At 45.3% G+C, this 12500-nt stretch overlaps 1 protein-coding gene across 1 annotated transcript in view; it reads right to left on the minus strand.

Moving 5' to 3' along the window:
* ghra (growth hormone receptor a) overlaps positions 1-12500 on the minus strand; it is a 27920-nt gene that overhangs the window by 1348 nt on the left and 14072 nt on the right. Inside the window, 9 exon segments of the mRNA XM_060054597.1 lie at positions 1-4075; positions 4259-4488; positions 5084-5153; positions 5442-5526; positions 6042-6195; positions 6771-6949; positions 8302-8439; positions 8442-8461; positions 8746-8878. The exon segment at positions 1-4075 is cut by the window's left edge and continues 1348 nt beyond it. Coding sequence (XP_059910580.1) covers positions 3268-4075; positions 4259-4488; positions 5084-5153; positions 5442-5526; positions 6042-6195; positions 6771-6949; positions 8302-8439; positions 8442-8461; positions 8746-8878 — 1817 coding nt within the window. The 3' untranslated portion in view covers positions 1-3267.

Consider the following 12500-nt stretch of genomic DNA (forward strand, 5'->3'; position numbering starts at 1 on the left):
CTCCTTCTCAAAGTAAAATCACACTGACGGCAACTGTGTAATGAAGTCACCATAGAGGCTAAATGAAGACCACAATATGATGCAACTTTGGTCAAAATGTGTCCCTGTTGATGAAAATACGAAATGTCGCCCCTTAAGTCAAAGCCAATTTTAGCTTGTGGTATGACCCTATAGCCGTAGACTGTAAGCAGGAACATCACTGTAAATCTGTTACTTTCTTTTTTGTACACAGGAGCCATTTGTGAAAGGAGAATATAGTTGAATGTTGCCTTTCTAGAATACTCATATGCTGGCTGAAGTCTAGAAACAACACGTTATGTTGTAAGCAGCAATTGTTTGTTATTAGTTACATTAATGGTATATAATTGCATACCACTAATAAATATATTAAGACTTTATATGTAAGAGCTTCAACATGCTGGTAAGATTTGTAGCACTGGGTAGCAGCAACTGAGCTTAACAGAGAGAGAGAGCGAGAGAGAGAGAGAGAGAGAGAGAGAGAGAGAGAGAGAGAGAGAGAGAGAGAGAGAGAGAGAGAGAGAGGGAGAGAGAGAAAGAGAGAGAGAGAAAGAAAGAAAGAAAGAAAGAAAGAAAGAAAGAAAGAAAGAAAGAAAGAAAGAGAATGACACATTCACATTAAAAGTATGTCCATGATTGTTCCATTCGGCTGATGTACCGAGATGTGTCACTCACATAATGTGGCCATTCAAAATGAGTCCTGAGCCTGGCTATTTCCCATTCCTACGATGCATTCGGTTTTGTTTATCACTTTGCCCTGTCTATTTTGAGGCTGTTTGGACGCCATTCTAATATAATACATTTCGCTGTAACACAACACAAGTACATGAGTACTTCGATGAAGAGGATGATGGCGCGGGCGTTGCAAACCGCTCTGAGCAAAATCCTCCCAACCAGATGAAAACTGTGTCCATTAGACCAACTCTTCACCATGATTCTGACATTTTTGTCCATTTTGCCAGACATGCGCACATATTACTCACACATGCACACAAACGCACTTCTCTATCCAAAGGGGTATGGCTCACAGGCAGTGTCTGTCCGCCTTTCTGAATTGCGCCATTATGAGGGAAAAAAAGTTCCTGGCATTCATTCGTAGTTCATGTGAGGTGATGGCAATGTGCATTCCATTTGGCAGCGCTACTCTGTGAACAGAGGACTAATGAATAGCAGCTTCTCACAATACTTCTCACTACTAGTGAGTAGAACACCTTTCTGTCAATGTTTCTACTGAATTTGTATTTGGATAATTAGCATGCTGTGTGTGTGTGTGTGTGTGTGTGTGTGTGTGTGTGTGTGTGTGTGTGTGTGTGTGTGTGTGTGTGTGTGTGTGTGTGTGTGTGTGTGTGTGTGTGTGAGAGTTCACACCTTTTTGGCGGAGAAAAGACAACCTGTGCTCGGCTTCTCAATTGAGAATTCATGCCTACCCTACAACCCTAAATGCCAATGTGCTTCTGTCCGTGCACACGAAACACAAACAAACCGTACCACAGTTATATAACACTGTTCTAGGCACAGGGGTTTGAAAAAACAAATCGAATTCTGTAATTTTGGACATGCCTCGGATCGTGACCCCAAACCCTGTTCTAAATCATCCATACTTCTACAAAGAATATCCAAATTAAGAATACGTGCTTCATAAAGGTAGCTGAAATAGTGAAGCATGGCTGCCTGAAGGTATAAAACATCTGACGCTCAACAACAGCTCAAGGTGACATATGCACGCTGCATTCACCTTTCTTCTTCCTATTGATACCTCAATCCATCCTCTATCCTCCATCAGTTCAATTTGATTCAAAAGAGCTTAATTGCCATCATCCATCCGTCACATATCAAGCGTCCATCCTCAACCAATTCATCCATCCATCCATCCATCCATCCATCCATCCATCCATCCATCCATCCATCCATCCATCCATCCATCAACCGTCAATGTAACAATCATCCATCCATCGTCTCTCACTCTCTCTGTCGATTCATACCATTTCAACAATAGAAAGCCTCTAATAAGCCTCAGTTTGTGTATTGTATTTGGGGGCAGAGGGGGAAAGCCCACGACCCATGCAGGCAGCAACAGGGCCCAAGGATGATGTCGCTCAGCTTTCTGAAGCTGCAACAGCATAAATGCAGGCCAATACATTGCAGTTTCTAGTGACAAGAAAAACACATCACAAGATAAAACTTTATAGAAAAAATATATATATGTATATATATATGTATGTCTATATTTCTGTCCCTCATCAGTTATGCTTATGCTAACAAACACCTAAACAAAGATAGAACAATATTCACGAAGCAAAAATCGGGTGAATTTTCCTTTCATTTGCTGAATAAGAATAGGAGCTAAAATGTTATTTGCTGCAGCTTTAGAACAGAGGATAAATTCCGGCGAAATATTGTCAGCCAAACACATCGAGCTGTTGCTGCTTTCGACTGTCATAATATCAGCTACTCATCTGTTTATCTATTAACCACAAAGGGGATCTTTTCTTTTAAATCTCACATTGAATAGCTTCCTCTCTACTATGACCACAGCTTCATGGCCAACAACCTTTAAGTAAGCAAGGTACTTTTGTTTTGAGAAATATATTATTTCCGTTTTAAATGATTCTGCATTATTTTTCTATGCGTTAACAAACTTGCCTTGTTATTAAAAATTCTGCTTAGCTTATCATTTTCCATTCATGCGAATGATCTTGCAATTCAAAGACAAAAAGGATCCAAATGATCCTCATTCCTCCAACAACACAACTTTCCTGTTTCGCGGCAGAAAACCTAGTGTTGAATAGAGACATTATATGTCCAGGAGTCTGTGATGCAAATATAGGGTGAAAAACAATAGTCTTTTCCCCAAAAAAACAATGCTCTGCACATCGAACCTTGACCCTTGCACTGTTATTCGCAGCTTTCCAAGCTTCCCTTTGAGAAACCTCAAACAACACATTGAACACAAACAACTGCATCATATCTCAATCAATACATTGAGTCATTTGGATTCCAGCAGGTTGTATGTGTGTGTATGCATGTGTGTGTGTGTGTGTGTGTGTGTGTGTGTGTGTGTGTGTGTGTGTGTGTGTGTGTGTGTGCGTGTGTGTGTGTGTGTGTTTGTGCGTGTGTTTGTGTGTGTGTGTGTGTGTGTGTCTATGTTTGTCTGTTTGTTTGTGTGCGCGTGTGTGTGTGTGTATCTGTGTGACAAGAGGATTATTCCAGGCGGGGTGTTGCGCTTTAAGGGATCAATCAATTATCTCCTCAGGGTGTAATGCTTCCCAGCAGGTCCGGGGTGATGTACCCCACCGGCATGGGGGTCAGGGGTTTGAGTGGGTGCTGGGGCAGGCACTGATGTGCAGGGGGCTGGGGGGGTGGTGGGTTGAGGATCAAGCTGTGCTGGTAGTCCACCTCCTGCACTATGGTGTAGTCCGAGACTGGCGGGAGATAGCGGGCTGGGGGGGGGGAGGCGTCGGGGAGGATGTAGGAGGGCTGGTAGTCCTCCGCCGACTTCACGGCCACACTGGGCGCAGTGACGTCTCCCACGCGCTCGGCGGGGAGAGTGTGGTAGCCGTTGACGACGCCCGTCTGCCAGTTCATGGCGTCTGTGGTGTAACCGTCGCCGACGGGATCCGCCGCCATCACCACCAGCTGGAACTGCTGCTCTGGCTCCTTGTCTCCCACTGGATCTTTCCCCTCGCCTTCGATCTGCGCTCCCAACTTCTTCTTCTTTGCCTCCTCCTCCTCCTTCTCCTTCTGCCCCTCCCGTGCGGCGGTGGACTCCTGGGCTCTCAGCTGCTGGCCGGGAGACAGGACCACGCCCCCGGAGGGCATCACGTCGCTGACCTGGGCGTAGAAGTCGGTGTTGAGCCAGGCCTGGGGCCGCGGGGCTCCATCGTGGGCCAGGCTCGGGTCTGGATCCCTGCCCCCCGGGAACCCTTGCTTCAGCTCAGGCTGGCCGGGCAGCAGCAGGGCTGAGGTGGGGCTGGGGCTGGGGGTGGTCAGCAGCGTCCAGAGAGCATCCTGGTCGGGGGGGTCGCCCACCACGCTGTCGTCATCCTCATCACAGAAGCTGGCGGGACAGAGAGAAGAATGACGAGGAGGGGGGGCGAGTTCGGATTAGTAAAGCACGGAGCCGTTGTGGGTACTGAGGTGACACCTCAACACTTAGATTAGTGAATCGAATCAGCAACCCTAACAATACGACAAGCGCAAAAACAGAAACCACGGAGGAGCGGAATGGAGAGAAAGGTACCTGAGGGTGTGGCTGAGGCCCCCGACTGTGGGCCGGCCCGACGCTTGACGGCCCCCAATGAGCCGCTGGGCTTCCGAGCTCTGGCCACCCTTGTCACCAGCGTCGGCGGGGTCCAGGGGGTCCAACTCGATGCAGTCCACCAGTGGCTCATCCTGGTAGAAGAGGGGGGTGCAGGAGCTGCCCATGCCCCCGCCGCTCAGGATGAAGTTCAGCTCCTCGAACTTCCCCTTCTGTGTCGGGAGAGGTGCCACGTGTTATAGCGCCTTCAGTTTACCTCTGGGTTTGTGTTTAGGTGTGTGTATGCGTGTGCGTGGGTGGGTGACGTGTGTGTGCAAGTCTGTGTGTGTGTGTGTGTGTGTGTGTCTGTGTGTGTGTGTGTGTGTGTGTGTGTGTGTGTGTGTGTGTGTGTGTGTGTGTTTGTGTGTGTGTGTGTGTGTGTGTGTGTGGTTTATTGCCAAAGTAGGCGGGTGTTTTAGTTCTATCACACTTTTATAATAACACTTTTACATGATTCACTGCTCTCATTCAAAGGCAAAGATGGTTATGTTGTTACTAACAACCAATAGGTGTTTTGATGCAGGGCACCAAGTACTTGTGCGTGGGACATTTGGTACTCTCTCTGTTCCTAAAATTACAAAAACAAACACCTACGCACAAATGGAAGTAAACACACGTCTCAATTTGAAACATAGTTGTTTTACACAGACACAACCTTAAATAGCATCTGTGATTGAACACATGTGAACTCACAGACGCACTCATGCACACAGTCACGCACAACACACACACACACACTTAAACACACACATAATGAATGAGACTTACCTTGAGCATTTCTGAATCTATCCCTTTAATCTTAGGTGTGGGCACGGGGGGTAACAGCAGCAAAGTTAATCTAAGAGATGAAAGAAAACATTTACACAATGTACAGGTCCCACATTATGCGGGCCATTTGGCTCTTTATGAATGTTAATCTCTATGGCGATGTGAATGTAGAGAGTGTTGTACCTGATAAGTGGATGCGTAAACACATTGCTTTCAACTTACCACTTACACCTGTGTATACGCATCCACTTATCATGTAAAAAACACTCTATATACACATCGGTATAAACATGAACTTACATGTGTGTGTGTGTGTGTGTGTGTGCATGCATGCGTGAATTTATGTGTGTGTTCGCACCTTTGTTGCTGAGAAAAGAGAAGCAGCATGAGGAGGATGACCACTGCCAGGATCCCCAGCACCAGCGCAACAGGAAAGATGCTCTCTGGAGCCGCACAGGAACAAGGACATTCAACCATCAACATCTTCCTCCTTCATCTGTTTTTCTTATTTGTTTAATATATGCTTCTTCGACAGCAATATATTGCTAATATATCATCAGTGGGGTTCTCTGTATTTGTATTTTGTATATTTGTCCTCTAGTCTGTAATACACTTCACTTTTGTAAATTAAATCCAGTCCAGTGTTCCCTCTCGTAGAGGCCCTGCAACCCTCTCTGTCTCAGTAAACAGTAAACTGAGCGGAGAATTCCACCCCGAGTATCTCTCTCTCTCTTTCTTTAACTGCCTCTCGCATGAATCTCTTCTCTCTTGCTTTCCCTTCCTCTCCGCTCTCTCCATCTCCCTCTCCTTCGCTGTGGGTCTCTCCCTACCTCTTTTTCTCTCTGTCCCTCCCGTCCTCTCTACCTCGCCCCTCTCTCTCCCTCTCCCTCTCTATCTCCCTGCTCTCTATTGGTCAACAACGGGTGGTTGTGAACATCGTGCGTTGCTGACATCTCACCCCTGCCAGGATAGTTTGCGAGCTGGATGAAGATGGAGTCGCTGTAGCCGCCGAACTTGGTGAAGGCCTTCATCCTGCTGCGGATATGCACCTCATACTCCTCCTCAACGTTCAGGCCGTAGAGGGTCTGCTGAGTGCCCCCCTGCACCTCCACCTGGACACCAGAGGGGGGCGCAGTGGAGAGAGTGGAACAGATGGAGAGGTGGGAAGGGCAAGCAATTAGGAAACGGCCGAACCGAGTATTACAGTCACCATTGCCATGTTTTCATGAAATTGTGACTGTCAGACCTGCAATTTGTTATATATTATAGGTGCACTGTAAAAAACACAGATATATCGGGGGTCAGATATATTTCTATATTTTTGTGTGTGAGTATGGAGAGAGGTTTTTCTCATCATAATTAATACTAATAGTAGTCAACGAGCAGACTACTTGTCTCACAGATTTGAATGAATTTGCAACGATTTCTACAAATATTTTGCAAAAAAACATTAAAAAAATAGTGACATTTTCAAATGTCAATACGCATTAGTTGCAAGAAGACTGATCTACAATTGGCATGTGAACTGTTGAATCTGTACCAGTGACAGGCTTCAATGGATTGACGTAATTTAACGTAACGTTAACGTTGACAGGAGGGAGAGAACACAAGAAGAGAAGACGAAGAGGAGGAATCTTAGTGTACGTAAAGAGAGCAAAGGACCAGCGACAGAAGCAGGGGAACTCACCACGGTCCACTCGCTGCTGTTCCACCTCCTGTACTGGACCTCGTAGGCCAGACTCATCCAGCCCATGCTCACGTCTGCGGAGGCCGGGGGGTCCCAGGTGACGATGACGTCATAGTGCAGCCCGTACGGACTCACGCCCAGCAGGGTCCAGTTCACCGCCACCGGGGGATCGGGACGGACTGGAGCGACGAGAAAGGAGTGCGAAAAGCACCTGAGAATTCTCGCCCAATAGAAATGACAGATGTCTGTGGGGATTGATGTTTGATCACATTTACACTTAACATGTTTACCTTTCTACATAGTTTTTCTTCTTCCTACGTTCTAACTGAGAGGCTGTTATAATAAATTGTTTAATTAATTATTCAATAATTATCGGAATATTCTCTTATTATAGGGTTAGGGTTATATATTTATTATATAAGCATTTATAACTGCATTATGTTTTCCATTATTTTCGTACAATGATTTACCTTATTTATTTGTGAATCTATTCATGCGTTGTCTGGGTCCTTACGTGAACAAGGAATTCAGGCGCAGCATTTGCCTCTCTCCCCTGTCTTGTTGCTCTTGGCCTCTGTTCTCCCGCAATGCATTTAAAATGCCATGTACTGTTTATTTGTACGAGATGTACAGCACTTTGTATGTCTGCTTGAACAGTGCTATATAAATACCATTTAATATTACTACATTCATAATAAGTGCTGCAAAAACGAAGGACAGAAATATCACAGCTTCGACTAAAGCTGCGAATCGAGAAGGTTGAGTCCTACATCACACAATGAACGCCTTCCAAAAGACTAATGCAATCCATAATTGCATATTCTCTTTTTCCCACAGCTATACTCATTTAATGATGATGTGTTCATGTCAGTTCTTTTCTGCTCTAATCCTTTCCACTTCAAGGAAATAAAAGCCATCTTCTTCCCGTAACTGTGTTTTCTTTGACCAGTTGTCAAAAATAAAGTAAAGAGTGTGAGAAGAACAGAAAAGAACTGTGGAAGCTTGTGGCCATCACCTGTGGAGTGCCTTTTCTTTTTACTGGAGCAATTTATTTTTCAGTACTTTTAAATAAATGATTCATTTTGTTACAATTTAGTACCATTCAGTTAGAGTTCTCGATCCAGAGGGCCTTTCAGTGAATCCAGATGGGTGTTTAGGAGCAGGTTTGGGTGAGAGCATCTTGCCCAAGGATACCTACGGGGTACGCTGCAGACCCCGGGGATCGAACCTAATACCTCTTGGCTCAATGTCACCCTAACCCACTACGCTATCCTTGCTAAAATAACACAAATCACAAAAAGAACATCATTTAGAGTAAAAATAAATGAAAGCTTTTTCAGAAACAAAACGGCCTTCATTCATTTTCAAACACGCGGTGCCCGTGGCTCTTTGAGCCAGCACATCCCCTGTTCCTTAGGAGCTAAGCCATCGCAATCAAAAACCTTCATCAACATTTCCGACTGAGGAAGTGGTATTAAGCCCTATCCCCCGCGTTGGGGGACTCGCGGCGTGAGGGGGATCGACCACTGACCGATGTTCTCCACGGAGAAGCAGTGCTCCGTGTTGAAGTAAGTGACGTTGTCGCGGGAACGCAGCTGGACGCAGCATGAGGCCCAGATGGTGGTGTGGTTGCTGTCGAAGAAGCATTCCTTGTTGGAGTGGATGTACTCGGACACTCTTTCCAAGGAGAACTGTAAGTGGGGGGGGGGGGGGACAAACAGTCGTTTAGAGACATGTGAACACTAGTTTTGAATTGGCTCTAGTATTTCTGTATGACCCCCCTGTGTCTTCCTCACGACGATCGATGAACACACACCACGTTGTTTTTTTTGGATCCTATCCGTCTTCGGTGGTCACATCATATTGTGTGCGATTGTTGTGTGTGTGCGTCGGTCATGGGCAGTGGAGCAGCCAGGCCTAACCCTCCCAGCCCAACCACCCAGCCCTCCCACCCACCCCTCCCCCCCAGACATACTTTTTCTTGTAGCGGTAGAAGACCCTGAGGGCCCCAGGCTGGGAGAGGTTGTGGAAGCTGCCCTCGCTCCACCAGCAGCGGAAGGTGGCCTGGTCCCTGGAAACACACGCTGTGAAGTGGGGGCTGGACGGAGCTGTTAGGAGAGGGAGGGAGAGAGAGAGAGAGAGAGAGAGAGAGAGAGAGAGAGAGAGAGAGAGAGAGAGAGAGAGAGAGAGAGAGAGAGAGAGAGAGAGAGAGAGAGAGGGAGAGAGAGAGAGAGAGAGGGAGAGAGAGAGGGGGAGAGAGAGAGAGAGAGAGAGAGAGAGAGAGAGAGAGAGAGAGAGAGAGAGAGAGAGAGAGAGAGAGAGAGAGAGAGAGGGGAGAGAGAGAGAGCGAGAGAGAGAGAGAGAGAGAGAGAGAGAGAGAGAGAGGGGGAGAGAGAGAGAGAGAGAGAGAGAGAGAGGGGGGAGAGAGAGAGAGAGAGAGAGAGAGAGAGGGGGGAGAGAGAGAGAGAGAGAGAGAGAGATAGATAGATAGATAGATAGATAGATAGATAGATAGATAGATAGATAGATAGATAGATAGATAGATAGATAGATAGATATAGATTAACTTTGTAAATATATTGACGCATTCAATACTCAATACTGCCTATCTAACCAATCTATGAGCGTATTTCAATTCGATATATTCTCTGCTCCACATTTCCATCTTTAGGATCTTTCTGATTCAGCACTTTTTACTGCCTCCATGCACTACTTATCAACAACCCCATTGCTCTCTCTCTCTCTCTCTCTCTCTCTCTCTCTCTCTCTCTCTCCAAACTCTTCCTCTTCTCCTTCCACCTCTCATGTCAGGGCAGTTTTTCATCCAACTGAGAGGGTCTGTGGGTTTGGTGCAAACCATAAATAAAGCGCCTGAAGGTACCATTGATTTCTGCTGTTCCTGCTCTCTCTCTCTCTCTCTCTCCCTCTCCCTCTCCCTCTCTCTCTCTCTTTCTTTCCCTATCTCTCTCTACCTCCCTCTCTCTCTATCTCTCTTTCTCTCACTGCAGTTTAAATCACAAACAAACCCTGCATCGATGACCCCACCCCACCCACCAACCTCAACCCACACAGACAGCAACAACAACACATATACACACAGGCCCATACACGCCCACACACCCACAAAGGAACAGGGTGATCAACAGACGAAAGCATCAGCAATAAAGAAGAAAAGGTTGTACAAGCATGCATAAAGACAAATACACATAGACAGACTCATTCTCATACACACACACACACACACACACACACACACACACACACACACACACACACACACACACACCACACACACACACACACACACACACACACACCACACACACACACACACACACACACAAACACACACACAAACACACACACACACTCACACACTTCCCCCGGGTGAACCCGCCCTCATCCCATAAGGGTTTATTCATAGCAAGGAAGCTCAGCTATTAATAAAATAAGTCAAATTGTAAGTACCAACCTTCCAAACTAGCATCTAAGAGAAAACCAAAAAAAAATCCATTCTTTTTTTTCTTTCATTGCGGAATTGGGAGATCGTGGTCCTGTTCTTGCATTTTATTACTGTGAATGTCTGTCCGATTGCAATTATAATGTGTCTTTATTGTAAATGGCTTACTGCTGCTCAAGGGTATGTCTTTGTCCTTGCCGTGCCTCCATCCCAATCTTCACAGCTAACACACTCTGCTTCTGTCAAGACCTCTGCTCTCTCATTCCCTATTTCCCTCCGTCCTTTCCGTCATCCTGCACTATGTTCTTCTCTCCCTTCCTGCCTCTCCCTCACACATTCCCCCTCCCTCTACCGCCCCTTCACTCTCACTCTCTCTCTTTCTCCCTTTCGCTTCTCTTTCCATCTCCTGCTCTCCATTCCTTCCCTCTGGCCCTAGCTCCTCCCTCTCTCCCTCCTGATTCCACACATTCCTGCTAACGCCATCAAAGAGCTTGCTGGATTGCAGCAGAAACTTGATGCCATCTGGAAACTTTGGTAGAAATGGCTTAGAAACGTTTTCTTTTGGTTTGTTAAAAAACGAATCGAGCTTCTAGGGGAGAAAGATTACATCACAGAAATTAATGGATATCATTCTCCTGGATCAATCTTTTCAGGGAGAAGCTTAAGTAAGGGTCAATTGAAAACTCAACCTCGCTTTGGAAAAATACTGAATTCTAACTTTTGAGGAATCCACTGATCTACAATAAAGTTATTAAGCCAATGTTTAGGCTTGTGTTTAGGACTAGACCACTGACAAAATATAAGTCTGAAATTACCATTCCTGGATGTTTCTGTATGTTTAAGTATAGGCGTTCAACTTGACTACTCTTGCTGGCTTGTGCTGAAAAACAGGTCCGTAGGTGAAAGGTTAGGTGGAAATATCTGCAGACATTCTCTCTCTCTTTCAAAATGCCTCAGTGTCTCTCTTTCTTTCTTGATGGCACATTGTCCTTCGCAGCTGAAAGAGCTACACAAACATCGCGAAAGACATTTATAATATTGCCAATTTAGAATCGTACAATATGGAACTGTGTTGATAACCCCCATTTTGAGGAAGACATGTGTAAGTTAAACAAAACATTGAACACAATATCAATGTCATTGAGGTATATTATATTTTACAAACAAAACTGTCTTCCCTTGATATGGTGTAGGGTGGACATCTCCCCTGTTTGTAGCCAGAGGATGAATAAGCTTGTGTTGTGTTACATAGTACAAGCTTGACATCATGCCTTACATTATGAGGAACTGAAGAATAGGCAAATCCTCTATAGTTCAACGGTAAGCTAGGGATATGCTCAAATAAAAGGTAAAGGTGCGAGGTGCAAACTTAATAATGCATACATAATAATATGTAATTAATGTTATTTTCTTAGCTTTTCCAAAGTGCAACATAGCATTGTGTTTAACTATTTCAAAAGCACTTGTTCTCACTAGACAATGTTTTTCACAATACCTTAGTAGTTTCTATTTCTGGAAAGTACAACTACAGTTATGCAAGTCCCGACTGGCTCACATGCCAGGCGGGAACCTCTTGTATCAAGAAGTATGTTACAGCACGAATTCACATGCCAGGCGGGAACCTCTTGTATCAAGAAGTATGTTACAGCACGAATTGGAACATACTAGACCTTCAAGTCAGTAATTTTCTATCCAATAGTTTGATTGTAGTTTTCATTTGGGATCAACTACTTTGGGATTAGTAAGACATAACGTCAAAAATGTACATATATGCTCTGTGCAGTATGGAATATGCACCCTTTCCCACAATATTCCTGAATACCTGTGGTTTGTGGTAGATAAATCTAATCACAGAGGGAACAATCTTATTTTCATTCGGTTCTTATCCGCCAATACATATAATTACCTTTTGTTTGTGTGTGTGTGTGTGTGTGTGTGTGGTGTGTGTGTGTGTGTGTGTGTGGTGTGCGTGTGTGCGTGCGTGTGTGGTGTGTGTGTGTGGGGGGGGGGTATTCCTTGATCTTATTATCCTCTGGTTCTTATCCGCAAATGCATTTAATTTCCGTTCTTTGTGGGTGTGTTTGGAAGGTGCATGCATGTATGTGTGTGTGTGTGTGTGTGTGTGTGTGTGTGTGTGTGTGTGTGGTGTGTGTGTGTGTGTGTGTGTGTGCATGTGTGTGTGTGCATGCTTGTGTGTTTTTGTGTGTGCGTGTGTGGGTGCGTACAAACTTGTGTGTGTGTGTGTGTATTTGTGCTTGCATGTGTGCATG

The sequence above is a fragment of the Gadus macrocephalus genome, chromosome 6, assembly GCF_031168955.1.
Source record: "Gadus macrocephalus chromosome 6, ASM3116895v1".
In the NCBI taxonomy this organism is placed as follows: Eukaryota; Metazoa; Chordata; class Actinopteri; order Gadiformes; family Gadidae; genus Gadus; species Gadus macrocephalus.